This window comes from Pimephales promelas, chromosome 6 (assembly GCF_988280905.1).
Source record: "Pimephales promelas chromosome 6, fPimPro1.hap1.1, whole genome shotgun sequence".
NCBI classification, from domain to species: domain Eukaryota; kingdom Metazoa; phylum Chordata; class Actinopteri; order Cypriniformes; family Leuciscidae; genus Pimephales; species Pimephales promelas.
In genome coordinates this window covers 36,236,730-36,262,407 of record NC_142774.1, presented here as the reverse complement: position 1 = coordinate 36,262,407, position 25,678 = coordinate 36,236,730, and the positions used below count along the sequence as shown (strand labels likewise).

The 25,678-nt window shown below is 37.6% G+C and overlaps 1 protein-coding gene across 2 annotated transcripts in view; it reads right to left on the bottom strand.

Moving 5' to 3' along the window:
• Positions 1-14,213: 14,213 nt before the first annotated feature.
• The window catches only part of grin2ab (glutamate receptor, ionotropic, N-methyl D-aspartate 2A, b), an 86,928-nt gene continuing 75,463 nt past the window's right edge, over positions 14,214-25,678 (bottom strand). For both annotated transcript variants that reach the window (XM_039652463.2, XM_089132517.1), the window contains exons 6-14: positions 24,356-24,558; positions 23,912-24,077; positions 22,851-23,004; positions 22,616-22,741; positions 22,173-22,402; positions 20,496-20,656; positions 20,195-20,382; positions 18,636-18,874; positions 14,214-18,215 (exon numbers count right to left, since the gene is read on the bottom strand). In XM_039652463.2, coding sequence (XP_039508397.2) covers positions 16,434-18,215; positions 18,636-18,874; positions 20,195-20,382; positions 20,496-20,656; positions 22,173-22,402; positions 22,616-22,741; positions 22,851-23,004; positions 23,912-24,077; positions 24,356-24,558 — 3,249 coding nt within the window. In that variant the 3' untranslated portion in view covers positions 14,214-16,433. The remainder of the gene's footprint in view (positions 18,216-18,635; positions 18,875-20,194; positions 20,383-20,495; positions 20,657-22,172; positions 22,403-22,615; positions 22,742-22,850; positions 23,005-23,911; positions 24,078-24,355; positions 24,559-25,678) is intronic.

Below are 25,678 nucleotides of genomic sequence, written 5' to 3'. Positions count from 1 at the left end.
ATTTACAGTCGATAAACAGACTGTTCTGTCCCCACTTTCTTATTTTAATAGTCATTTAAAATATGGAAAAATCCCAGAAAAGCATAAATCACAAAATGGTGTCCGAGATCCGAACATGACATAGCAACAGCGGCTTAACCAATGACATAGATTTGGGGTGGGGCCATCTGTTTTCTGACCAATGGCAGACAGAGTGTTCAGGATTTCGCAATTACTTTTGGTGATCAATACCGTTTTTGTGCCAAATAAATTGTTCTCTGACTGCACCCCAAAAGACCATTTCTTTTAAAAGTTTGATCAGTTGATTTTTTTAAATGTTTTTGAAATAAGTCTTTAATGCTTACCAGCCTGTATATAGAATATAGCCTGTTCTATATATGGGCCAGAAGGCGCCCCCTAGTGGTCTAACCCTAACACTACCCCACACCTAAACCTACCCATAACGGAAGCGTCATTTAATAAAGGGTGCCATATGCGTCGGATTTAGACACATGGTCAAAAGCGTAAGCTAGATGAAGCGCTAGGATGAGAATGCGTTAATATATTTTAAAATGTAATTTATTCCTTTGATGCCAATGCTGATTTTTTTTTTTTTTTACTATTTTTTTTACTGAATTTTATTTACAAAAAATCTTACGGTCCCCAAAATTCTGAACGTTATTGGGGCTTTTCAAATTATAAGGAGATGAATCTCATACTTGTGACAAAAATGGGACAGGTTTGAAATAACAAATAAATAACTATGGGTTATTTTTTCTTTGAAAATGTTATCATTTACTCACCCTCATGTTGGCCCAAAGTTGAATCACTTTCTTTCTTCTGTCGAACATAAAAAATTCAACATTAGACCCTAATTACTTTTATTGTAAACAATAAATAAATGAATGAATCAAAAATAAACATATATAAATAAAAACACAAATTTTCTTTTCAAAACACCTTATTTTTGTTTTCCACAGAAGACAAAGCCACAGAGGTTTGAAGGTGAGTAAATAACAGAAGTTGATTTATGGTTCAAGTGGCCCTTTAATAGTTTAAGCATGGATATACAGTATATGCATATAGCAACAATTATTACTTTAAGAGTGTGCAAAGCTACTTTCAAACTAGCTTCGCTATCAAAGATGGCACATTAAATATGTTCATTACTACACCGGAGTAGCAAATGTTGTTCTTAGAAGACAAAGCCTGTATAAAACTACCATGGAAAGCAAATTCTTGAAGTTAAAGGACCCGTGCCTCTTCAAATACACATACACACATTCACATTAAGGTCAACACCTGCCAAACTTGCAAAAATGTGCTGTAAAACTACCGACAGCTTGAGTTGCAAGTGTGTGTTCTCATTTCGGGTCTGTCGTCAGGTTGCCCTACTTAAGTGTGTGTCTATGCGTGTGTGTTTATGGGCTACTGTTACAGACCAACTGGAAACTTTGGTCCATCTGTTACTAAAATGTGTTCTCTCCACAATTAGGTCTAATGGAGATTCCCTGGTAGAGAATTTCTAAGTGCCGACCTTGTCCCAAGCCTATTAAAACCTGCTAAAACACACGCACACACACGCACACACACACACCAACAGAGGTAATTAACTGTGACCAGTGCTTCACACTCTTCAAATTACTGATAGACCTTTATTCTGTCCTGTGCCCAAGGAACGGATCCACACAGAGTAGGTAAGTCCACTAAGTGAACTAAAAGTAAAAAATTATTCAAGGGTTAGACATCCGTCCCCCTGGAGAGCAATTAGAGAGACTTAAAGGGTATTTAAAGAAGAAATCACAGGGCGAGTTTTTGAGAAAGATATAATCTGGATCAAAAGTGAATTACTTGACTGGATATTTCCAATTTATATTGACATTTGAGGAAGTTAGAAAGTCACTTTTCTGCTTCCCACACACACACACACACACACACGAGCCACAGTGCTTTAGCTGGGATGCATGTTCAACTTTGGCTTGGGTTGAAAAGATTAAATTGATCAAATGATACAAATTATAATAATAATAATTATAATTTGTATCATTTGGGGGGTTGGCGAGGCCTTAGTACTCAAAGTTATGGTAAGAACGTGAGATGTTCGAAACACACACTAAGCAGTTGACCAATCACAACACACTGGTTCAGCCGACCAATCAGAGCACATTGCACTTTTGGAAGGAGGGCCCCTTCCTTTTAATAGAATATTTTAAAATACAAAACAGTTATTATTTCACAATAATGTTAACCGTATTTTAGAATAAATGCAGCCTGGGTAAACATAAGAGACTTCTTTCAGAGATTACATTCAGGTAAATCGTTCTGACTTACGAGGATTTGATTTCCAAATTTGTGACAAATGTGACAGGACTGAAATAACGACCCAAAACATCATCTTTTGTTTTCCACAGAAGAAAGCCATAGAGGTTTGAAGGTCAGTAAATTATGACAGAGTTCTGATTTCTGGGTGAAGTGGCCCTTTAATAGAATTGACCTATGGCTAAGCCACGCCCACAAACGCTATGAGCCAATCACAGTGCGCTAAGCTAACCTAATACACTCGGACATTCTCTACTTCCACTTCCATTGGAATGCATTGCAGTTAGTCAGTTTTCATCCGTTTTTTCTTGTTATTTTAAGTTTAAAATGGTCCAACGGTGTGCATGGGGTACATGCAACCCTGACACTAGGTTCCCGAGAGGCTGGGCGACGGTGTGTATTTATTTTCCAAGCCACATCTCAACCAAGATAAGTGTCTGCTCTGGATTAAGTTCTGCGGTAGACCACAACACCAACTAAACGCGGATAAATTAAACAAGGATGTCTACATCTGATCTAAGTTAAGTCAACAACGTATTTAAAAGTTATCTTTAAAATCTCTAACGTAAAGTTAGACGTACATTAGAAAACATTAACGTTAGCTTCTAGCTGCGTTGTACATCATGTCACTTAGCTTCATTAACGTATCTGTAAATAACCGTGATATGAAATGTTAGCAATGTTGTGCTGAATGATTCATGTAAATACTGTAGCACCAAATAGTGATGGCAACGATATGCGGTTTATCACGTTTACACTGTGACCTGTACATTTTTGCCTGGAGCTGAAGCTTTTCATCGACCTTCTCAACAATAAAATTATTAATATAACCCTCCAATGCATAGTTTAGGTGACTTCAAGATGATATATAATCTTTCTGTTTCCGAAAATCATTGCCTCCTGTGAAATGTCTCCTACTGTGACCGCTGCCATAGCGCCGGTCCCCGAATGTTGACCGTTTGTCCGAGTGAGTGCAGGGGGCGTGGCTTAGCCATAGGTCAATTGACCATTGAAAACCCCATCTCTAAATATCCGGTGGTCTATGGTGATCTCCAATGTCTGTGTATCAGTTCTGGTCCTGGTACTTCAGGCATGAAATATTTAGTTTTTGCAAGCTCAGCACAGCAGTAACCTTTTCAATTGAAACTTCAGGCACAGTTTTCTGGGAACAACCCATTTGCAGTGACAGTCACTGATGTATTGTTAGGAACAATCTTGAACCTGAAGGCCTGGAAACAACCAAACAAAAGTTGTCAGCCCATCTAACATCAGCTTTTGTCCTAATGACCCAATATGTTTTTAATTGAAATGTTCTTTGTGTGTTGTTTCTGAAGTTTGGTCCACGGGTAGTCAGGATGTCAAGATGACATCATCGCTGCAGCCCACACTCTGGAGATGCATATTAAATGTTGAGATATCACATTAAAAAATAAATATATAACACTCGCCATGAATTAAACATGAAAGGGGCCACCTGTGTAATGTTCCAGACTTTCAACTGTCTTGTCATCCCCCTCTCTCTCTCTCTCTCTCTCTCTCTCTCTCTCTCTCTCTCTCTCTCTCTCTCACACACACACACACACACACACGAGAGAAACTAGGTCTTTGCATCTACTGCCAGCTACATGAAATGCCCAGGAAAACAGGAAATGTTGCTTATTTATCCCCAAAATGCACAAGAGAGAAGCTAGAACAAGCAAGTGTAATGAAGTGTATAAATTCTTTCCATTGTAATAATAACAGCTCTACAAATAATGGCTCATGTTTTTTTCCATTATCCAATGCACTCTATGATGTACGCAGTTTAATGGTGACACCTAAACATATTGAGCACATTTTAAAGCTGTAAAATCCACAAAACAACATCATATTAAAGTCTGTATCAAAGAGAACAATCCGATTTCCCTCGTGTGTAACAAGCAGACGGTTGTTAATTGTGTCCAGCTTACTACGTGTCTTAAGTTGATGTTAAAGATGATGAATATTGATAAGGAATGAGTAATAGTTGAAGTAACTAAGGGAGGGACTGCCGCCTATACCGTATTCGTTTATGTTATGATTATTAAAGTTTGTTAAATGTTTGCCAGTTCGCTTCCCTTCTTCCCATAACAACATACCATTACTACAAGTATACTGTAAAAATATAATTTGTTATTCAAATACTTTTTTTTTGTGTAATAAACTTTAAATCTCTATGTGTATCATACATGTGAAACACAACACCACTTAAATGTTTTATTAAGGTAATGCTTAACTGAATTAAATAATTAATGTATTATATTTATATAATATATATTTATTGCAGATATTTACATCTAACCATGATAAATTGAATGTTTTTAATAAGATAATGCATTATATGTATAATAAGACACTATAATAGTTTTTTAATGAAATTAAACAGCCTAATTAACATGCTCTTATTAATCATGGCTGAAAACCATTGACAGGCACAGACGGGGTTTCACAGGTAAGTTACGAGAACAGAAATTTTGTTCAGAAAGTTACTACTTTGTGTATTATTCACAATTTGAATATCGACCAATCAGCATCCAGGATATATATGTTTTAAAATACATTGCTAATTTTAGGAATGCGCCAATATTTAAATTCAGGCTAATATAGAAAAGCCAACATTTACAACACTGAACTGAATTATTTGTTAGATTGTCTGCATCCTTCATGGCCAAAAATAACCGAACAGCCGAACAGTTTAGCAAAATGTGCTTGCTGAACATTTAACAGCTGCTATTCTTCTGGGAAAACTTTCTACAAGATGTAGGAACATGGCTGGAGGGATTTGCTCCCATTCAGAATTGAGCATCAGTGAGGTCAGATACTGATGCTGGGTGATGGGGTCTGGCACACTGCCGAATTCATCTCAAAAGTGTTCAGTAGGATTCAGTTCTGGGCTTTGTGTGAGTTCTTCCACACCAGACTCAGCAAAATACATTGTGAGTTGTCGTGCTGGATGAGACCATGCTTTATTCGGCTTAAAGTCAAGTTACCTTCATTTATATAGCTCTTTTAACAATATAGATTGTTATTGTTTCAAAGCTGCTTTACAGTGATAATATGACATTAAATTAACGTAAGAGATTGTTTGGCTTTACAGCAGCTCTAGAATATAAGTTAATTTTGATTTATTCACTTCTGTCACAACAATCTTTAGTTATTAACTTAGGGGCCGCTAACACGACACCATTCTAACAGAAAACCCTTAATGCCATCCAGCCAGCTCATTTTCACAAAACAGTGCCTGGTGGCTCGAGAACACAACAAAATAAGAATAAAATAAGACTGCATGGCTACACACACATACACTATATTGCCGAAATGTTTGGGACATCTGCCTTTATATGCACATGCACTTTAATGACATCCCATTCCTGACCCGTAGGGTTTGGCCCAACCTTTGCAGCTATATAAGCTTCAACTCTTCTTTCCACAGGTTTAGGAGTATGTTTATGGGAAAGTTTGACCATTCTTCACCATTCTTGACTATCAGTCAGGCACTGATGTTGTACGAGAAGGCCTGGCTCTATTTCATCCTAAAAGGTGTTCAATCGAGTTGAGGTCAGGACAGTCAAGATCCTTCCCACCAAACTCGCTCATCCATGTCTTTATAGACCGTGCTTTGTGCACTGGTGCGCAGTTATGTTGGAACAGGAACATCCCCAAACTGTTCCCACAATGTTGGGAGCATGAAATTGTCCAAAATGTCTTGGAGCATTAAAGGGATACTGGAAATAGGCTCATTTTACAACTCCCCCAGAGTTAAACAGTCGAGTTTTACCGTTTTCCAATCCATTAAGCTGATTTTCTGATATTTAGATAACTATCAGTAACCAGACAGCTTCTGGTCTCATTGACTACCATTGTATATATTTTTTTCCTACTATGGAAGTCAATGAGACCAGAAACTGTCTGGTTACTGACATTCTTCTAAATATCAGAAAATCGGCTGAATGGATTCGAAAACGGTAAAACTCCACTGTTTAACTCTGGGGGAGTGGTAAAATGAGCCTATTTCCAAAAAAAAGTGGAGTATCCCTTTAAGAGTTCCTTTCATTGGAATTAAGGGGCCAAGACCAACCCCTGAAAAACAACCCCACACCAGAATCCCCCCTCCACTAAACTTTACACTTGGAACAATGCAGTCAGGCAAGTACTAGCAACCCCCAAACCCAGACTTGTCTATCGGATTGCCAGACAGAAAAGCGTGATTTGTCAGTGTCCAGTGTCGGCGTGCTTTACACCACTGGATCCAACGCTTTGCATTGCACTTGGTGATGTGGTGCAGCTGCTCGGCCACGGAAAGCTATTCCATGAAGCTCTCTACACACTGTTTTTGAGCTAATCTGAAGGAAAGTTTGGAAGTCTATAACTATTGACTCTGCATGCAGAAAGTTGGCCTACCACTTCGTGGCTGTTGTTCCCAATTACTTCCACTTTGTTACTACTTATAGTTGACTGGGGAATTATATTATTGCACAGGTGGCAACCTATCACGGTACCACACTTGAATTCACTAAGCTCCCGAGAGCGACCCATTCGCTCACAGATGTTTGTAGAAGCAGTCTACATGCCTATAGGTGCTTGATTTTATACAACTGGGGCCATGGAAGTGATTGGGACACCTGAATTCAATGATTTGGAGGGGTGTCCCACTGCATTTGGCAATATACAGTATCTGAATATATGCAGCAGATATATCTGAACCTGTTAATGCAGGTTCAGATAAAGTGGGTGTTCACATTTTGGCCATGCAATGTGTTTATCAGACACCCTTCAGGCTTACCGTTCGAAAATGCATCCATTTATGTCAATTCCATTTCACAGAGTATTACTCTTTTATTGTATTGAAATTGAATTTCATCACGTTCTGCTTGACGGTATGTCTAATGGCGATATATTTAATCCAAAGATTTTTGCCTCCACCTGTGATCTCACCTAAAATAACACTAATTTGCATGCATTTGCATAAATTGTTTCCATTTGGCATGTTTTTGAGTCATAACTTGGCTTTATTTGTGTGGTCTCTCTCCCAAGTGACTTTATGAATGAACATATTCTCATAGACTAGAGTGTATTTGCAATTATAATTGGGTTCACATGCAATATATCAGATTTAATATAGTTTAACTTGATTCATTTTAAAAGGCTTCCAAATGCAATGTGAAATAACTTGCACTGCACATGAAGCCTGTATGTACTGTATAATGCATTATGATGGGATTCTTAATGCGCTGCATTATAATACACCTTATAATCATTTTATAAAAATTGTAATCATCTTTTTAATAATTGTGACCACAAACATATACATATAAATGCATATGATTCACGTTCAACCAACACATTAATCATTATAAGCTGTATTATATGGCATTATGAATATCTTTAAAAATGGTTCAAATAATTAACATGCCTTTATTGATCATCAATGAAAGGCAATGATATGGCACAACATGAACAATACATAGTTAAGTAAACAGATATTTTTCATCTGTTATTATTTTTTGCATTATTCACAGCTGAATTACTGTATGCCAATCAGGTTATCAGGATATCCATTTTAAATTTTAGGAATGCACCGATATTTAGAATTCTGGCTGGTACAGAAAAGCCGACAGTAATTCTCAAACTCTAAAAAATGCTGGGTTGTTTCAACTCAAATTTGGGTCAAATATGGACAAACCCAAATGTTGGGTTAAAAATGTCATTTAAAAAAATTACAAGTTGAAAGTGAAAGTTGAAGTTGCGTTAAAATTTTAAATGACATTTTTAACTCAACATTTGGGTTTGTCCATATTTGACCCAAATTTGGGTTGAAACAACCCAGCATTTTTTAGAGTGCATGTTATACCCAACGGGCACAAGCATTCCTCCCTGTAGCCCAAGACTGGTTGCCCACTGAAGCTAAGTCAGTACTTGAGCCTGGTCAGTACTTGAATAGGAGACCTCAGGCTGATATGCTGGAGAAGGTGTTAGTGCGGCCAGTAGACGGTTACCGTGTGGGTCCTAAGCATGCAGCATACAGTAGAGACAGGGACATACAATAGTGACAGGGACACTATAATGTAAAAAAGGACTGTCCATCAGATGAGATGTTAAACTGAGGTTCTGACTCTCTGTGGTCAATAAAAATCTTATCGCACTTCTCTTAAAAAGTGTAGGAGTGTACCCAGCAGTGTCCTGGCTAAATTCCCTTCATTGGCTTTTATCAATCATAGCCTACAAATAATCGCCATGCTTTGAATTCTCTTTCATTCGCTCTCCTCTCCAGCAACGCTTTGGATGTACAGCAGTACGGAAAGCTCTATATAAATTACATTATACAAGTATAGAATGTTAAAAATATTCTTTACATGTTATATATTTTCAAAAAAATGATATAAAATTTATTAAATAAATAGTTAAGAGTATGATGAAACACTCTAAAAAAATGCTGGGTTATTTCAACCCAAATTTGGGTAAAATATGGACAAACCCAAATGTTTGGTTAAAAAATGTAATTAAAAAATGTACAGTTAAAAGTGAAAGTTGAAGTTGGGTTTTATACATTTTAAATTACATTTTAACCCAACATTTGGGTTTGTCCATGTTTTACCCAAAATTTGGTTAAAACAACCCAGCATTGTTTAGAGTGAAGGTAATCAAAATCTAATGATAATGGAAATCCTCAATGAAATATCCAATGTATCAGCCAAAAAAATATTATTACTACATTTTTTGTGTGTGTAAAATGCAGATCAGGACTTCATGATTAACTGGTTCGTAAAAGTTAATTACATAAGTCAAATGGCACCAAAAACAAATGTCTGCTAAAACAGTGACTGAAATTCAACACTATAAAAACGAACTAGAATTTGATTACGGATCAGGAAAAGGCAAACTAACCCTCTAGAATAATGTGCACCGACAAACCGTTCACAGCAAGACCCAGAACTTAATAGGGTCAATTTTCAAACGTGCACTGGCTCTAATATCCTGTACTTTGATTCGCCACATAATGTGACATGTGGCAATTTGGTCACACCGCATATGGAGGCCTGGAAGGAAAAGTCTCACACATCTATCTGAAACACACACACACACACACACACCATCATAAAAGGTTGCGACTCTGAGAGTGGAATTAGAAAAGAGAAACCCTTGCATGGTGTGCCACGTGTGCAACGCTCTCCTGCTCGCCGAACGTCATCCTCTACCTCCTTCTCTCTTCCTCCCTCCCTCTCTTGCCTCAAACTATCTTCCTCTGTATTTTTAGTATTGAAGAGTAGGCGTCGCGCCCTTATGAATTTTCATGGGTTCTTCTATGTGTAGGCAGAGCGCGCTCTTCTGGCAAAAGCTCAGAAATACTCACTCACAAATGCATGCACACAAACACACTCATTCTTTGGAAAGAAGAAACTCATCATCCTCTCCTGTTTGGCACAAACACGCACACGTATACACCCACCACCACAAGAGCGAGATACAGTACACACCTAACACTACATGAACATTCAATGTCTCACAGTAGATTAAGCCAATAAGAAATGACTATCTAAAAATGGATAGATCTGGGTCTCTCGCTTTCCTCGCAATCCCCCACACAGAGGGAAAAAAATCCCTCGACTCTTCACAAGCTCCATGTTAGTGACATGATAATACAATGTTAATCGGGTTTGGCGGCGGTCGCACTTCAGAGATTTATTCGGAATCATTGACCTCTCAGTTTAAGCTCACACGTATGTGCGCTCACACACTCGCAGTCGTGCGGCAAAGCGTACACGCGCGATTACACGCATCCTGAACTTCAACAGTACTTACTGACAGCAATCCAGCGTATGAAAGTCATGTGTGAGTGTACATGCTAATCTGTGAGCATATTATAGCCGTTCTTTGCTCAAGGGGATATCACATGCATCCACATTAGGGGCATAATTATGATAATTCTTCAAATTCGATTCATTTAGTTGCATTATTTTTTTGACATGTGCTTGAATGTGTGTGAGTAATTAGTATCTCCAGATTGTCTCTCTCTGATATGCATCCATGTAAACATGTGTGTGCAGTCTAACTGTAGGCTATCCTGTTGTGCATATGGATAATGTCACGATTAATTAGACTGACTGTAGATTACTGTCCATGTAAGTGAGGGTGTTTGTTTAAAGCAGTATAAATGATGAAAACTTCTCTGATAGACTCTCTTCTGCCCTTCGCACTGACTCGTCTCAGGCTCACCACAATACATCCGGACCTTTTAGCCCAGTGATGAGTAAAAGTAATGCTTTCACCCGTGTGCATCACTAAACGCACTATGACACATGCATACACACTGCGAGAGAGACAGACTCCAGATTTCCGGAGAGGGAATGTATGGAGGCGTTTGGTCCTTGATGTACATTAAAACATAACAGATATTATAAATATAAGTGTCAAAATCACACACAAAAAAAAGTATAAAAAACAACAGCTCAAACATAAGGATGGAGAGAGGAGAAGACAGATGAAATACAATGAATTTAATAAAAGTAAAATAAAATAGGTTTATTTAATATCATAAATCAAATCAGAAAAGTACTACACTTCACTGTAAAAATTAATGCGCTTTATCTAATCAAAACAATTGTGGCAACAGATTACAAGCAATATTATTATTTAAATTTAACAATAGAATTGAGTAATAATTAATCTAATTAATTCATTAAAAGTTAACCATTTAAAATACAACTTTTTTTAAGAAATTATGTTTAATTCACCATTATGGTGCTCAGTGTTTGTTTTAGGTTTGTTTTAAAATGATGTTTTTCTCCTTCAGTGATCCTGCTTGTTAACATCAAGTGTTTTCAATGTTGGCAATATAAAATAAAGATAATATAAAATAATTCATCATTCAGATATTTTTGTTTAATTTTTTGGTGAAAACTTTACTCATTTTAAATGGTTAACTTTTAAGGAATGTTTTGATTAAGTATTACTCAATTCTAATTTGTTCAATTTAATCAATAATATTGCTTGTAATCTGTTGCCACAATTTTATTGATTAGATAAAGCATATTCATTTTTACAGTGTGTTATCATTCATTTAAATTATGAAATTAACCAAAACGAAAATTAGAAATATTGCCTTTGCAGCTTTTGAAATAAATAAGTTGAAGTATTGAAAATATTGGGTGTAAAATAATATAAATTTAAATGTAACAGCCCCAATAATCGGCCTATAAATACAACTGTCAAAAGTAAAATAAATAAGACAAAAAAGAGAGATCAAATAAAATAGAACAATTTAAATGAAAGTATCTATAACTTCAAGCTGAGGTATATTGAAAGATACGTTTTGTCCACTTCATTAACACAGTAGGTATGCTTTGTATCATTTAATGCTGCAGTATGGCCTAAAGTGTGTCAAATGACAACCCAAGTCATTGTAAATTATAGCATTGAGAATCAAGCGGTTCTGTAGTACACTTACATCGCCCATTGAGGTTCTCGCATGAAGTGCATTCCCTGCCATTAAAGTGCTCTCAAGAAATAGTAGGCTACAACTGTTGAAATCTGTAAAGCATGCAAAGTGGTCTTTTAGCCTCCATGAAAAACACTGATAGAGAAATAAAACTAGAAATTACCACAGTCCTTTATTTCAGACCAAAGGGTCTTAATGAATACATAAAACATCATGAAACATGGCGAAATATGTTATAAATAACCATTATGGAGAAATTTTTTTTAAGAAATATATCTGCACATGTATAACATGGCACAATTATGATTATGTATTATATGGTAAAATTCATCCAAAGGCAAGTGAATGCTTGTTAAAACATTCTAAAATTGCTAAACAAGTCTAATTGCCTTTTTCTGAATTTTATCACATATTTGATTTGAGAAAAAAAAAATGTAATTGGATTTTGAGTAATATTTTGAATATAAATATTGACTTTTTTTTTTATCAATTCAGATATGATTCTGTAGAACTCACCTTGACTGCATATTAAAATGCTAATAAATAAATACATTTAAAGCTGAAGTGTTTAATTTCTGTGCCAACAAATGATTATTGTAAAAAAATAACTGTATTCAAACAGGTTTCCTGAACTCCCACCATATTATTGGATGGACGAACACCCACTGAGTGTTGAGTCAATGTTGGGGTGTCAAACAAGTAAACAGAGTAATGTTTTGAATTTTAACATCTAAAAAGTTACACACTTCACCTTTAACCAGGACAGTTGGGATGATTAATTATATTAATCTGAACGATAAATCGGAGACATTGTCTTACTAAGACACACATTCTTATCTACCCAAAAAGTCAAATACAGTCTTCGCATATACTAGTCTTCGCCATTTGAAGGAACAAGTGAACATAAACAGCATATGTCAACTGACAGACACACACACATACACACACACTACAGTGCATCAGCTTAACTATATAGTTTAACTTGCACAAATATTCTGACTTGTTTATACAAATTTATGAATTCTTGTAATAGTAATACTATAGTGCGGCATTCAGAGCATTTCTTACTTCTCCGAGCCAATTGTTGTGCCTATGAGATGCCAGATTTGTCAGGGTCTTTTGGCAACTACAAAAAAAATAATAAAATCCAATGCAAAGTTGTTTTTGAAAGATCTGCCAAAAGCCCATCATGTATCAACATCATCTTGTTTTGTTTAAATGGTCTAAATGTTTCTCTCTAACAACATGACCAGGATTATAGCAGATGCAAATGTACAGTATTGGTAATTTTTATTTTATTTTGCTGCAGATCGTCAACATTAAATATAGGTATACTTTAGTTACTGATACTACCAATATGTTCGCCTCTGTTGCATACAGAATCACTGTGGTCCTCACAGAGGTCTCTTTCATTTGAGCTATGGGCACAAATGATAAACCACAGATCATTTGAATTATTAAGGAGAGCTGAAAATCATTTTTTGGTTCTTTCCAGTCATGCTTACAATTTTCATCTGATGGACAATAAATTTGGGACCTGAGCCAATCTACAGACAGGAATATCACAGAGACTTGTGTCAGGAAACCATTCACAATAGCCTGACATTATGGCCCTGCTTTTTCCATGGATAAGCAGCACACAAGATTTCCTGTTTGCTATTTGACAAGTGCTAATATAATTAGCAATTTTCCAGTGATTATAAGTAAGCTGATTAACTTGGCAAAAAAAAACAGAGGTTTTCTGCAATTGAGTTCAAAGAACATCTGCACTACAATTTCATATCAAGCTTCATTTATAAGGCAAAAATCCATTGTTATGCTCTCTTGACCAAAATATGGGAAAAACTACCTTTTAGCTTCACTAGCAGGGGACTACTCCTCTGCCAACCTGTCAGTTTGATCTTTTGATTTAACTGCATTGTTAAATTTCACCTAAAAGAATGAAACATACTGTTACTGGTCAGTTTACAATAACCTAAATAGTCTCAAGTGACAGTAAAATATATATTTAAAGGGAAACTTTGAAAAATGGATGCGGTTACATCTCACCATTACCATTTGACTTGAAAATGTTCTTCTTCATGCAGTACATAAATGACTTGCTGTCTGTTAAACAACCTGCTGGAAAAAAATAAATAGGAAAATAAATAAGACTTTCTCATCCAGTGAAATGAATGCATGTAATAATCCAAATAATATGTTGTACTCATTTGGCTATCATGTCTGTTTTTAAGCTGACACTCTCAGGTCTACAATTTCTTTTTTATGACAAATTTAGATTCCACAAGGGTAGGAATTGTAGAGCAATTTTTGTGAGGAATGAAACGCAACATTATCATAAATTAACATTATCACACATTATTATTCAATTTTAATATAATCAATTGTAGACAGGGGATCAAGCAAGTGTAAATTAGTCTAAAATTGCATAATGGAAGTGATTCAAATGATGTAAAACAGCTCAATGTGCAAATAGATTTATTCAGACGGTCAAATCTACCTGTAAACACAAACTCATACTGGTTGTGTAAACCACTACAATCTAACCACAACCCAGCTACTCTTGACATTGAAATATCCCACGGTGTCTTGGACCTGGATGATGTTGTCTACATTCAGATGTTCACAAGTGAGATGTTGATGCACACAGACAAGGCCTTCTCCATGGAGGCTGATATGAAATATGAATATGGTAGTATTCCGTAGACATTAATGAGGTTAAAAACAAACAGCTAATTTGAATATTTCTTGGGAGTGTAAACACAAGAATGCCAGTCCGGAAACATCGGCAGAACCAAAATGGTTAGAGGCAAGCGTGTAGCATATGACAGACTAACCTTTTCTTTTCTAAAGCCACAATATACACTCTTTATTATTTTCAAACTGTGTTTGTGTGGTAATTCTGAATACACCCTGAAATGTTACCCTCACTTGCTCCAGACACAGCATTTACTGAAAACACAGCAAAGAAAGTTGATCCAGTTAACATTTGGTCATACGACAGTTTTATGTTTGTATTCAAATCGAAATCAAAAATCACATCTGAGATGAATCCATATTTTCACATTCACAGTAAACATGTACTCCCATTCACATCAAAATCAAAAGGAACAATTCTAAAAGTTTGACCATAGAGAAGATTAACATGCTGCTATCTTTTTTTCTTTTAAATATATACGCAATTAAATCACATTAATAAATTAATTCCACATGTATAACAATTCATAAAATGAAGGGAACTAATAATAAAACATATTAAAACTAGGAAATTTCATACATAAATATAATATTGCAACCTGATATTGTGCATATCGCTGGAACGACCATTATAATTCAAAACAACCAAAAATATTTGTGAAGTATGAGTTTGTGGTTGGATTCTACAGGAAGTGATGTGTTTGTGTGTTCGAGGCAAACTTTTAATATCTCTGTGGTTCTGTACTGACATCATTAGTTGGTGTACGGGGCTTGTATGTGGTCTACGCTTTCTCAGAGTCCCCTACGACCACAAAAGACAATATTATACCTCTGTTTCTGTCACTTCCCTTGCTATTCTTTCCTCCCGTCACAATAAATATACTTTACACACCTTTCAAATATTTGGCAGTGTATAAAACTGTGTAAAAATCGACTACCACTTTTCTCAATATTCTAGACAACTATAGAAATATGCTCAAGATGATAAAATTTAGATGAATGAACAATGACACTTACTACACTGTTGTGCTGTGAGCAGAGGAGTGTCTTCCTGCATTTGCGCTCTGTCTGCATGCAGGCAAGGGTGGGGAGGGTCATTGACTTTTTCCTCGTGATGTCCTCAGAGACACAAAGGAGTCACAGCACAGAGTTTTCCTTCTCTGAAATTCTCTAGCGTACTTGACTTCAGAGATTACACCCGAGACTAATCATTCAGGTAGTGCATTTTGTCACAGTTCAGGTTGGAATGGAAATCTAATCTTAGTACTATAAGCAGTCTTTTTGGACTGTGCCTCAGTGCAGCTTTTACACCGAAATGCATTCGTGCACGGATTTATAACAGATGTTCTGCCACCTTTGCAAAAACTCAATCAGGTTTAGATCTGCTAAGCAATTATCTATTTCAGAGCATGTCAATGGGTGCGAGCGCACACCTGTCATTTATGCCATTACACTGTACGTGATATTTGTTTTTTGGTCAAGATAGATTCTATTATTAAACCTAGCGTTGTCCTTTCTGTGGTTCGAGATCATGTATTGTGCCTCTTGCATGTGCATGTGTATTTGTGTGTGTGTGTGTGTAAAAGTGCAGAATGTGGATATTCACGTATGTTTTACTTATTCAATTTTTTGGTTGCTCGTGTTGCGTGAAAAAGGAAACTCTTTGGAGCTGCCCCTGTACTTCCAAGCAGCTTTTGCTGCTCTTCCTTCGCTCGAAGGCGCGAGAGCGTCCTGCCCACCATTTCTGATGTTTTCTGGAAGACACAGAGCTGCCGCTCAACTAGAGGGGAGGACCTGATGTAAAGTTGAACTCTGGTTTCTGTTCAGACAGATAAGTCCAAGAAGGGAAACAAAATATATTCCAAACTTGCTTGCCTTATAGTCATAAAGCCTTACAATCCAGCCAAGAGGTCCACGGTTAAGCCATATCCTGGTGGAAATATCCATGCATGTCTTTTCATAGTCTCTCAGACCTCTTTCACTATCAGACATCAGACTCGATGCTCGGCATCCTCTTGTAGATCCGCCGAGCGCCCCCAGCGCTCATTGCCCTGGGGGCAGTGTATGTGCCGACAGGGGGAGGGGCTACATAAGGCATCACATGCTCGGGGTAATAGAGGTCAGGGGTCACCATCCCCACACCGAGCATGTTGCCGTCAGCCTGGCCTAATGTGAGCGGCACCAGCTGCTTATAAATGTCTGTGGAGCTGCGGCCGTGAGCTAGACGCTGGTCGTCACGAAGCGTCTGGAGAAAGGGGTTTTCCGTCGGGCGCGCTGGATACATCGACTTGCTGCGACGGCCAATCCCGAGTCCACTGACGCCCACCCCCCCGAGAGTGTGGTTTAGGTGCACGGACGGATTTTTTAGGGGCTTGTCCGGGATCAAAGTCGCCGAGGGCATGTTGGCATACGGCGTGCTGTCCTGCAGGCTCACCCGCCGCGAGGTACTCTTCTGTGGCAGGTTCTCATACGAGTGCTGGCGGATGATCACGCCCTCGTTCTGGTAGTGACTAATAAGACCGTCGCCCTCTTGGTCACTCTGGGGAAGATAGGCTGTGAAGGAAGCATCAGGCTGGGGGAGAAAAGGAGAGAAGGACCTGTCAACACTTCCGCCGCCGGTGCCCCGTCCATCCGGATGGAGGAACTGGTCTTCGCTGATGTCATACAGGTTTCCAGAGTGCAGGCAGGCATCGCAGCGATACTGAGGGGATCGTACAGTGTAAAGCCCGGAGTAATTGGACACTTTCGACAGGCAGCTGCGGCAGTGCGTCTGTCGTGGATCCTGAGTAGAACCGGACCCGCCAGCGATGCTCCCCGCTCCACCGGACTTTCCATACGTGTTGTACTTTTTATCCTTCGCAGCCGAGGTTTGCATCACATCTGGTTCATGGGCCTGGGAGAGCAGACTGCTGTTCAGCTGCAAAATTGGCTGCTGCTCGGAGGAAGAAGGTGGCCGGTGCTTAGTGTCACGGTGGTCGCTGAAGATGTCCGGGTAGTGCAGCCCATGCTCCTGGTCAATGGAGTCAATGGTATAAATCTGACTCCCCTGGCTGTTCTGAGAGTACATGTGAGCGCTGTGGTTGCTCTGCTGGCTGGGTTGGCTCCGCAATGTTGAAAGCTCCACGTCGCTCAGGTCCCGCGGCAGGCGGTTCCGTTTTCGGACGGTTTCTTTTAACTTGTGCTGCTTCTGCAAGTCCACCCGACCAGAGCAATCTGACATATCCGAGCGGGCAGGTGCATCTTCGGGCAGGTAGCGCTGGCTCTTCATTGGTAGGGTCTCGGTGGGCTGTGGGGCAGATGGTGGGGAATTTCCCCCAGGTTCTGGGTTCTGTCGTAGGGTCTCCACAGACTTCTTCCACAGAGCACGTGGCTTGGAGGCAGGAGGTCGTATGGTCTCACCTCCGCCTCCTGAGCCCCCGTTTCCAGCAACACCTGACTGAGCATCCGTCAAGCTCAGGGCACGTTGCCCTGGCAAGAGAGTGTTGTTAAGTGGCTCTTTGAGACGGTTGCTGAGCATGGTGCTGGTATTGCTAAAGGGCACGTTTTTCTGGGTGAGGTTGTTGCCTTTTCCTCCGCCCATAATTTCCAGCAAGCCCTGGGTAGGAGGGAGAATGCTACTCCCGGGGCGTTTGGGTGAGGTAACTCCAAGGGTGGTGATCTCTTTAGCCGATTTCAGAAGGTGCAACATGTTGGCCTGAGGGCTGAAGCCTAACTCCGGGGCTTTCTTCATTTCGATATGGACACCGTGAATGCAACTCCAAATCCCCTATAGGTGGAATGGAGACGGAAATGTTAACAGAAAGAAGTTCATAAGTGGAGCCGAACACCAAAAAGTATATATTAGCACAATATGTCTCAATATAGTCTCTCAGTATTTTTTCTGGGTTCTGAAACTCTATAAACCGATGGAATAAAGTAATATATCCTGCTGTGACAAACAACCGCACCGTGTAACTTTATTCTAGAGACGGTGGCTGGTATACTATTATATTCTGTTATATAAGCTCTTTCTTATTTCACAGCAAAAAAATTATTTGTCAGCACATAAGCAGCAATCCCTACTCTGATGATGCTCTGTGGTAAACAGCCACCATGACATGTTAATATGTCAAAATTGAGCAGATAATGGTTGCCTTCAGCAACGGAATCTCTCTAGTTAATTTACCGTAGTGTTTCTGTGACATACCCTGCTGATAGTGAAGAGAATTCCTGGCCGACCAGAACAGAGACCAGTGAAACAGTAACGTAGCCTCCAGTAGAAGAGGTGCTCCCAGACAAAAGTAATTAGCGAAAGCGCCATGGCAGCCGCAAGCATATAGAACACACCAGCCATATTATCCACATCCAGCTGACTGCTCATCACTTCATTCTTCTCATTATGACAGATACCAGTTAGCCACTGGGCCTCCAGCTCCTCCATCTCACCTAATACACAACACAAAATTACAGTTAATGCTTATGCATAGAAAAACAAGCTGGCTCTGTTCCAAACACTAGCGAGCTGTTTACCTGGGAAGCATTTTTAAGCATTTCAGGCAACTTCGCCAAAAGAAAGGCTGATGATGTTGCCTTAATATATATTGTATTATATAAATTAAAAATAAATTGAATCAAAAAATCTTTTTAGATTTATTTTAAAGCAGCATCTCGAACACCTACGCTTGGATAAAGCACTTCAAGATTTATGAGATGTACCATCCAAAATAATAAAATAGTACAATAATTAAATCTAACTATTATTTCACACCTGGAATATTTCATTCTGATTGGTCTGATTTTTAATGACTGCTAATTTGCATATTAGACTGCTGTTCCTGGCAATCAATCTCCTACACTGTAGTAGTTTTGCTCACTTTATTCTACCATTCAAAAATGGGGGGGTTGCAAGTCTCTTATACTCAATAAGGCTGCATTCATTAACTTGATCAAGTAAAACAGTAGTATTGTGAAATATATGTTAAAATAATTTTAAAAAAACTGTTTAACATCACTCCAGTCTTCAGTATCACAGTGAACAATTTATTTTAAATAGTATTTTATCATATATATATATATACACACACACACACACACACATATATATATATATATATAGGGCTGTGAAATGATTAATCGCGATTAATCGCATCCAAAATAAAAGTTTGTGTTTACATAATATATGTGTGTGTAGTGTGTAGAATTATTTCGTACATATAAATACATATACATTTTTTTGTTTTATGTTATTAATCGCAATTAATCGTTTCACAGCCCTAATATATATATAAATGTCTGTGTGTGTGTGTGTGTATGTGATTTTTTTATTCAAATTTTTTAATTCTACTTGACTGAAAAACAGTTGTTGTGCAATACGTGGGATATACTGTTACCTAGTACAGTCTATTCATCAGATCACCCTAACAGGGTTTATTTTGCAATAATGATGACTAACTGCACATGACCCCTTACATATTTGTGTGTGCTATGTAAGTTTTGTGCTCATCAGAGTATTGCGTCAATAACATGCATTAAGTTAAAATCTATCCAAATCATACAAGTCATGCTATTTATGTGGCATCTGGGTTAGCGTTAACAGATTTGATTCCTATGTGGTGTGTTTTAAATAAATAATTTATGAAATTCCATTTCATTTAGAATGCTGTAGAGAGCAAGGAATCTCACTAAGGTTTGGAACAGAGATAGTGTTTAATACAGAGTTCATGAAATAAGTGAAATAACGAGAGAAATGCAGAAAAACACTTATACCATCTCCAATGATGCCGAGGATGGCAAGGTCCACATGCCGTTTCCAATAGGATCCTTTTTGCAAGGCAATGCCATATCCTGTAGTGGCAAAGATGTAGCCACTGCCAATAGTTACTAGCTTACAGCCATCATCACGCCCCGCCATATAGTTGAGCACAGCCGCATCATATATGAAAGCATCCAGTTTACTGTATAAACCAATAAAGCACAATTATTGGCTTGTATACATTTACAGAAAAATTATCTCTACCAAAAAATAACCTTTTTGACCATGCAAGAAAATTGCATATCCCAGCCATACCCAGTCTTGAGGCTGACCAGTGCATCCTGAACTCCAGTTTGATGGTATTTCACCATGTACTGGTGCATGTCTGGGTAGTTTTTCCTGATGTTTCGCTCTGTGCTTCCATTAGGCACGGTTCCAAAGCGAAACGGAGGTGAATAAGAATAGGGACTCTGAAACTATGAGAGAGAAAAGAATACATCAATTACATAGAGAACTGTGAGGGCAGCTTAAACAGATACATGGAGAGAATCAATACAAGCTCAAATACAGAAATAAATCCAGCGAGATAAACCTGGTAACTGGTGTGGTTCAGACGCTCCCTCTTGTAAATTTATAATGACATACGGATGCTCTCTTAAAACCTAGTGAGCTGCCAACTAGACAGTGCACTGGAAAATATATTTTGTCAGGTAGCCTAAAAACTGTGCTTCATGCTGTAACATCTGAATTAATTGGCTTTATTCAGAACAGAGAAATTATTTACTGAGACAAATGTTACACCAACACCAAAAAAAAAAAATTTTAAGATAAAAAAGGCTTGCTATATCACCAACTGTATATTTTAATTTTTGTTACAGGGAATTTTATGCATGCACTCAATGGATAAGGTAATCTCACAACGGAGTTGTGATGAGCTAAGCAACAAATCAAAGGCAAGATGTTGTTTAAATATAGTTCAAAAGTTGGGGGTCAGTAAAATATATGTTTATAAAGAAATGTATACTTTTATTATGCAGACACATGAAATTGCTGAGTGTTACTAAAAATACATTTATAATGTATGCAATATAATGAAGACTGCTGCTGAAAATGTAGCTGTGCCATCTCAGGAATAAATACAATTTTGGTAACACTGTATAATTACTCCACACTGTTAATCATTAGTAAAAAAAAATCATCATTTATAAAGTCTTGATATACATTAACAAGCAGTTTATAAATAATGCTATAAATGCTGTATTCTTGATTTATAAACATATATATAATGTGTTTAATATTTGCATTTTCATACTTTATTATTGATCAATTCATCATTTCTAAATGAAGTATTGCATTATTTACAAACCAGTTATTTAAGAGTTATCAGTGGTTCATGAGATCACTTAGAAAATGTAAGTAAATGATTAATAAACTATTTAAATTCATACATCTTATTATTCAGACATCTAGTAATAGTTACTAGTGTGTTAATAAATACTTTATTAAAATGTATTTCTACAGTAATTCATGGTTAATTCAGGTAGTTACAAAGTATTTAGTAGTGCTCATCTAAAGTGAGGACTATTCATGCCTTACACAGGATTTACAAAGGAGATTTAAAAAAGAAAACAAAACAGAAAAAGAAAACAAAGACAACAGTGATACAGAACATATGTATGAACAAGATGTATGAATGTGCATTTAAATAGTTTATTAACAATTTATTACACAATCTCATGAACCTTTGACAACTCGTAAATAACTGGTTTGTAAATATTGCATATATATATATATATGCAATACATATATATATATATATATATATATATATATTCAAAAACATTACAAAATGTAAATGACCCCAAAATTTGGAACAATGGTGAGTCAGACAGAATAATCCAGTCACATATTTTAGTTTCATCCTAAATAACAGGTACACGTATACATACGTATATAAGAGAGCTTCCTATATTTCAAGACACAAAAAATTACCTTTCTGTCACTGAGGCCTGTGACTTGGTCCACAAATTCTTCTTGGATCATAAAGGCAGCCAAGTTAGCAGTGTAGCTGGCCAGGAAGATCACAGCGAAAAAGGCCCATACGGATACAATAAATTTACTGGTAGTGCCCCTAGGGTTCTGTACTGGGACAGAGTTGTTGAACACCAGACCCCACAGCAGCCAGACTGCCTTGCCAATGGTGAAGGAGGGTCCATGAGGGTCTTCAAAAAAGTATAACAGAAAGAAGGAAAGTTGTGAGTAGGAGTGAGGAGGAGTAGCAAGTTACAAGAGAATCGTGCATCTACAGGTACTCAAGGTGCTTATTGTTTAAATGTTTAATGTTCAGATTGTCAAATTTTAATCATGTATCCTGCCTGGTTTAGATCATCTTATAGCAGAGGGTTTTTGACTGTACGGTTGATGTTGTGTCATACCTTTGCCCTGTGCCAGGTTTCTATTGAAACCGAGCGGACTGATGAATTCAAAGAGGAAAACAGCGATTGCTGTGACGATGAGTAACATGACAAACATCATAACCCACACTGAAGCACTGAAGGGTTCTGAGGGAGGAGAGAGGAGAGAGAATTGAGAAAATGCATGGGGGAAGGCAGAGATAAAAAAAAAACACTGATTCCAGAGGGATTTCAAAGATATTATTTCATATAATACCAAGAAACGCAGAGGGCGACACTGTTCCATTGCTTCGTGACACCATCACGCTGATGCCCGTCTCGACAAATGGGACAGAGAAGTCTATGACCTCTGAACGCTCTTCATTTATGGTCAATGAGCCCACGGCCATTATCGCCTTTTTGTTGTATACCTACAGAGCAGGGAAAGAAAACACCTCAAGAAAAAGAAAACACACAGAATGAAACAGAAATACACAAAAGTGGATGGATGGATGGATGGATACCATAAAAAGATGATAGACAAAACAATAGACAGATCGATAGATAGACAGACAGATTGATAGAATGATTGATAGACGAAATAGAACGACTGATAGACAGATGGATATATAATAGATAGAACAATAGATAGAATGATAGATAGATACAATAACGTCATATAGACAAATATAAAGATAGAACAACAGATAGACAGATAGATTCGCTCATTAGGTCTTTTAAAGCGACAGATAGATAGACAGATAGACAGACCGATAGATAGATAGATAGATAGATAGATAGATAGATAGATAGATAGATAGATAGATAGATAGATAGATAGATAGATAGATAAAATAAAATGGTAGATTGAACAATAGATAGACATATAGAACGATAGAACGATAGATAGAACGATAGAACGATAGATAGATATATAGATAGATAGATAGATAGATAGATAGATAGATAGATAGATAGATTAAATAAAATGGTAGATTAAACACGGGATAGACATAGAACGGTAGACAGAACGATAGGTAGATAGACAGAGAAAAATAAAACGGTAGATAGAACGATAGATAGACATATAAAACAGTAGTTAGAACGATAGGGAGATAGACAAATAGAATGATAGATGGATAGACAGATAAAAATAAAATGGTATATAGACATAGAACAGTAGATAGAACGATAGAACGATAGATAGATAGATAGAACGATAGATAGATAGATAGATAGATAGATAGATAGATAGATAGATAGATAGATAGATAGATAGATAGATAGATAGATAGATAGATAGATAATTCGCTCGTTAGGATTTTTAGAGCGACTAACCTCCCCAACCATGCCGTTCCAAACATTATTGATCTTCTTGCCATGTTTGCCATTTGAGACCAGGTAAAGATCATAGGTGAACTTTACATTTCTGGCAATCTTCTTCAGGATGTCTATACAAAAGCCCTTGCAGCACTTCTTGACATAGGATCCGTCCGTGGAATTACTGCGGCATATACAGGCACAGAGATATAGAAACACAGCCAATACCGAGAAAGATCGAAGACAGCTCAATCTAATAATTTCTAAATATAACACACTAAAAATTTCATAACCACATTAGAGACAACACAATTATTCCACAGTTCCCAAGTAAAAAAAAGCTCTCATACTGAAAGTTAAGAGAGGATGCATAATGCCTGCGGAACCAATTGGTTTATTCAAACTGGTATTAGCTGCAAAAGTTCTTCTTAAAGTTAAATAAATAAATAAAATTTAACTCACTCTTTAATGTGTTTCCTGCAAGGTACAGAGTTACGATTACATGTGCCAGTAAGAATGTCCACATCATCCACTATAACAAAGGGTCTTTCCTCTAGAGTCACAATGCTCAAGTGGTTCTCATCAGCGTCTGCGTCCCCGAACGAATTATAACGCGGCCACACTGGAAACTTCAACTTCAATGTGTGGTTTTCCCATCGTCCCATCTGCAGAAATACACAAACAAACATTGACTCACAAATAAACAAGGTTCGAAAAGTTTGAAGGTCCTTCTCAAGTGCCCTCCATTATTATGTTTAGGGATGAAAATGTGATTTTCCGCTCTTCAAAGCAACCCTAAAAAAATGTTATTAGGAAAACACTGCATATTTTATCCGGCAAGCAAGTAAGCCACATTCAAACACTGGGACCAGATCTATCTTTCCTTCAGGCTTCCTCTTCTTATGTCATCTCATTCTCTCTTTATTTACCATCTGCTTATGATTAGTTGAAAGAAAACATATCCAAGAATGTTTTTTTTCCAATATTGAGATATTCTGTTTTTCTATTTCATTATTTATATTTTCATTTCTTTTTTTTCATTTGCAGCAGGTTCTGTCACCAAAGATAACTTCAAGAAACATAATCGTATGGGTGAATCAAATGACCCAAGAAGAGTCTTGGGCAAGAGGAGAAATCAAACATGGATCAGTATTGGATAACATTTCCAAGACAAAAAAGAGCTTTGGGACAAACATTGACTAGACAGAGTTGCCGATCTTGGATCCGTTTTATTCATGGACTGTAAAAAAAAAAAAATAGACGTAGTGTCCGTGACGTCACCCGTAGGTTTCTGAAGAGCTTTTCTGAAGCCAAATGTGGGCGGAGCCTGCAGTCACCATCTTGGCAGCACGTTGCCGCACGTCACTGCCCGATAACCGAAAATGGGCAAAGAGGCGGGACGTGGGTGGAGCTGAAAAGCCTGGTTGCTAAAAACACGCCTGCCCAGCTCGATGTGATCGAGTTTAGTTATTTCATGTATTGTATGAAATAATTCAGAAAAAACGTGGCAGAGATGCCAAGTTCAGCAGCTGGAATTAGCTGAGGTAGAAACGTGACGCTAACAAACAGCAGACAAGCAGCTAGTAGTGACAGCAGCGGCAATCCACCTGTCACTCAAGTGACCACGCCCTTAATTATGCAGAACTTTAAGGCTTAATATAATTTGAATGGATGATTTAAAAAAAAATTACCCCCCTCACAGTTGTCATGAAGGGCAGAATTAGCTATATAGACCAAAAGCAATTTTTCTGCACCAGGCTGTAAACATTTTTTTCCTGCTGTAAA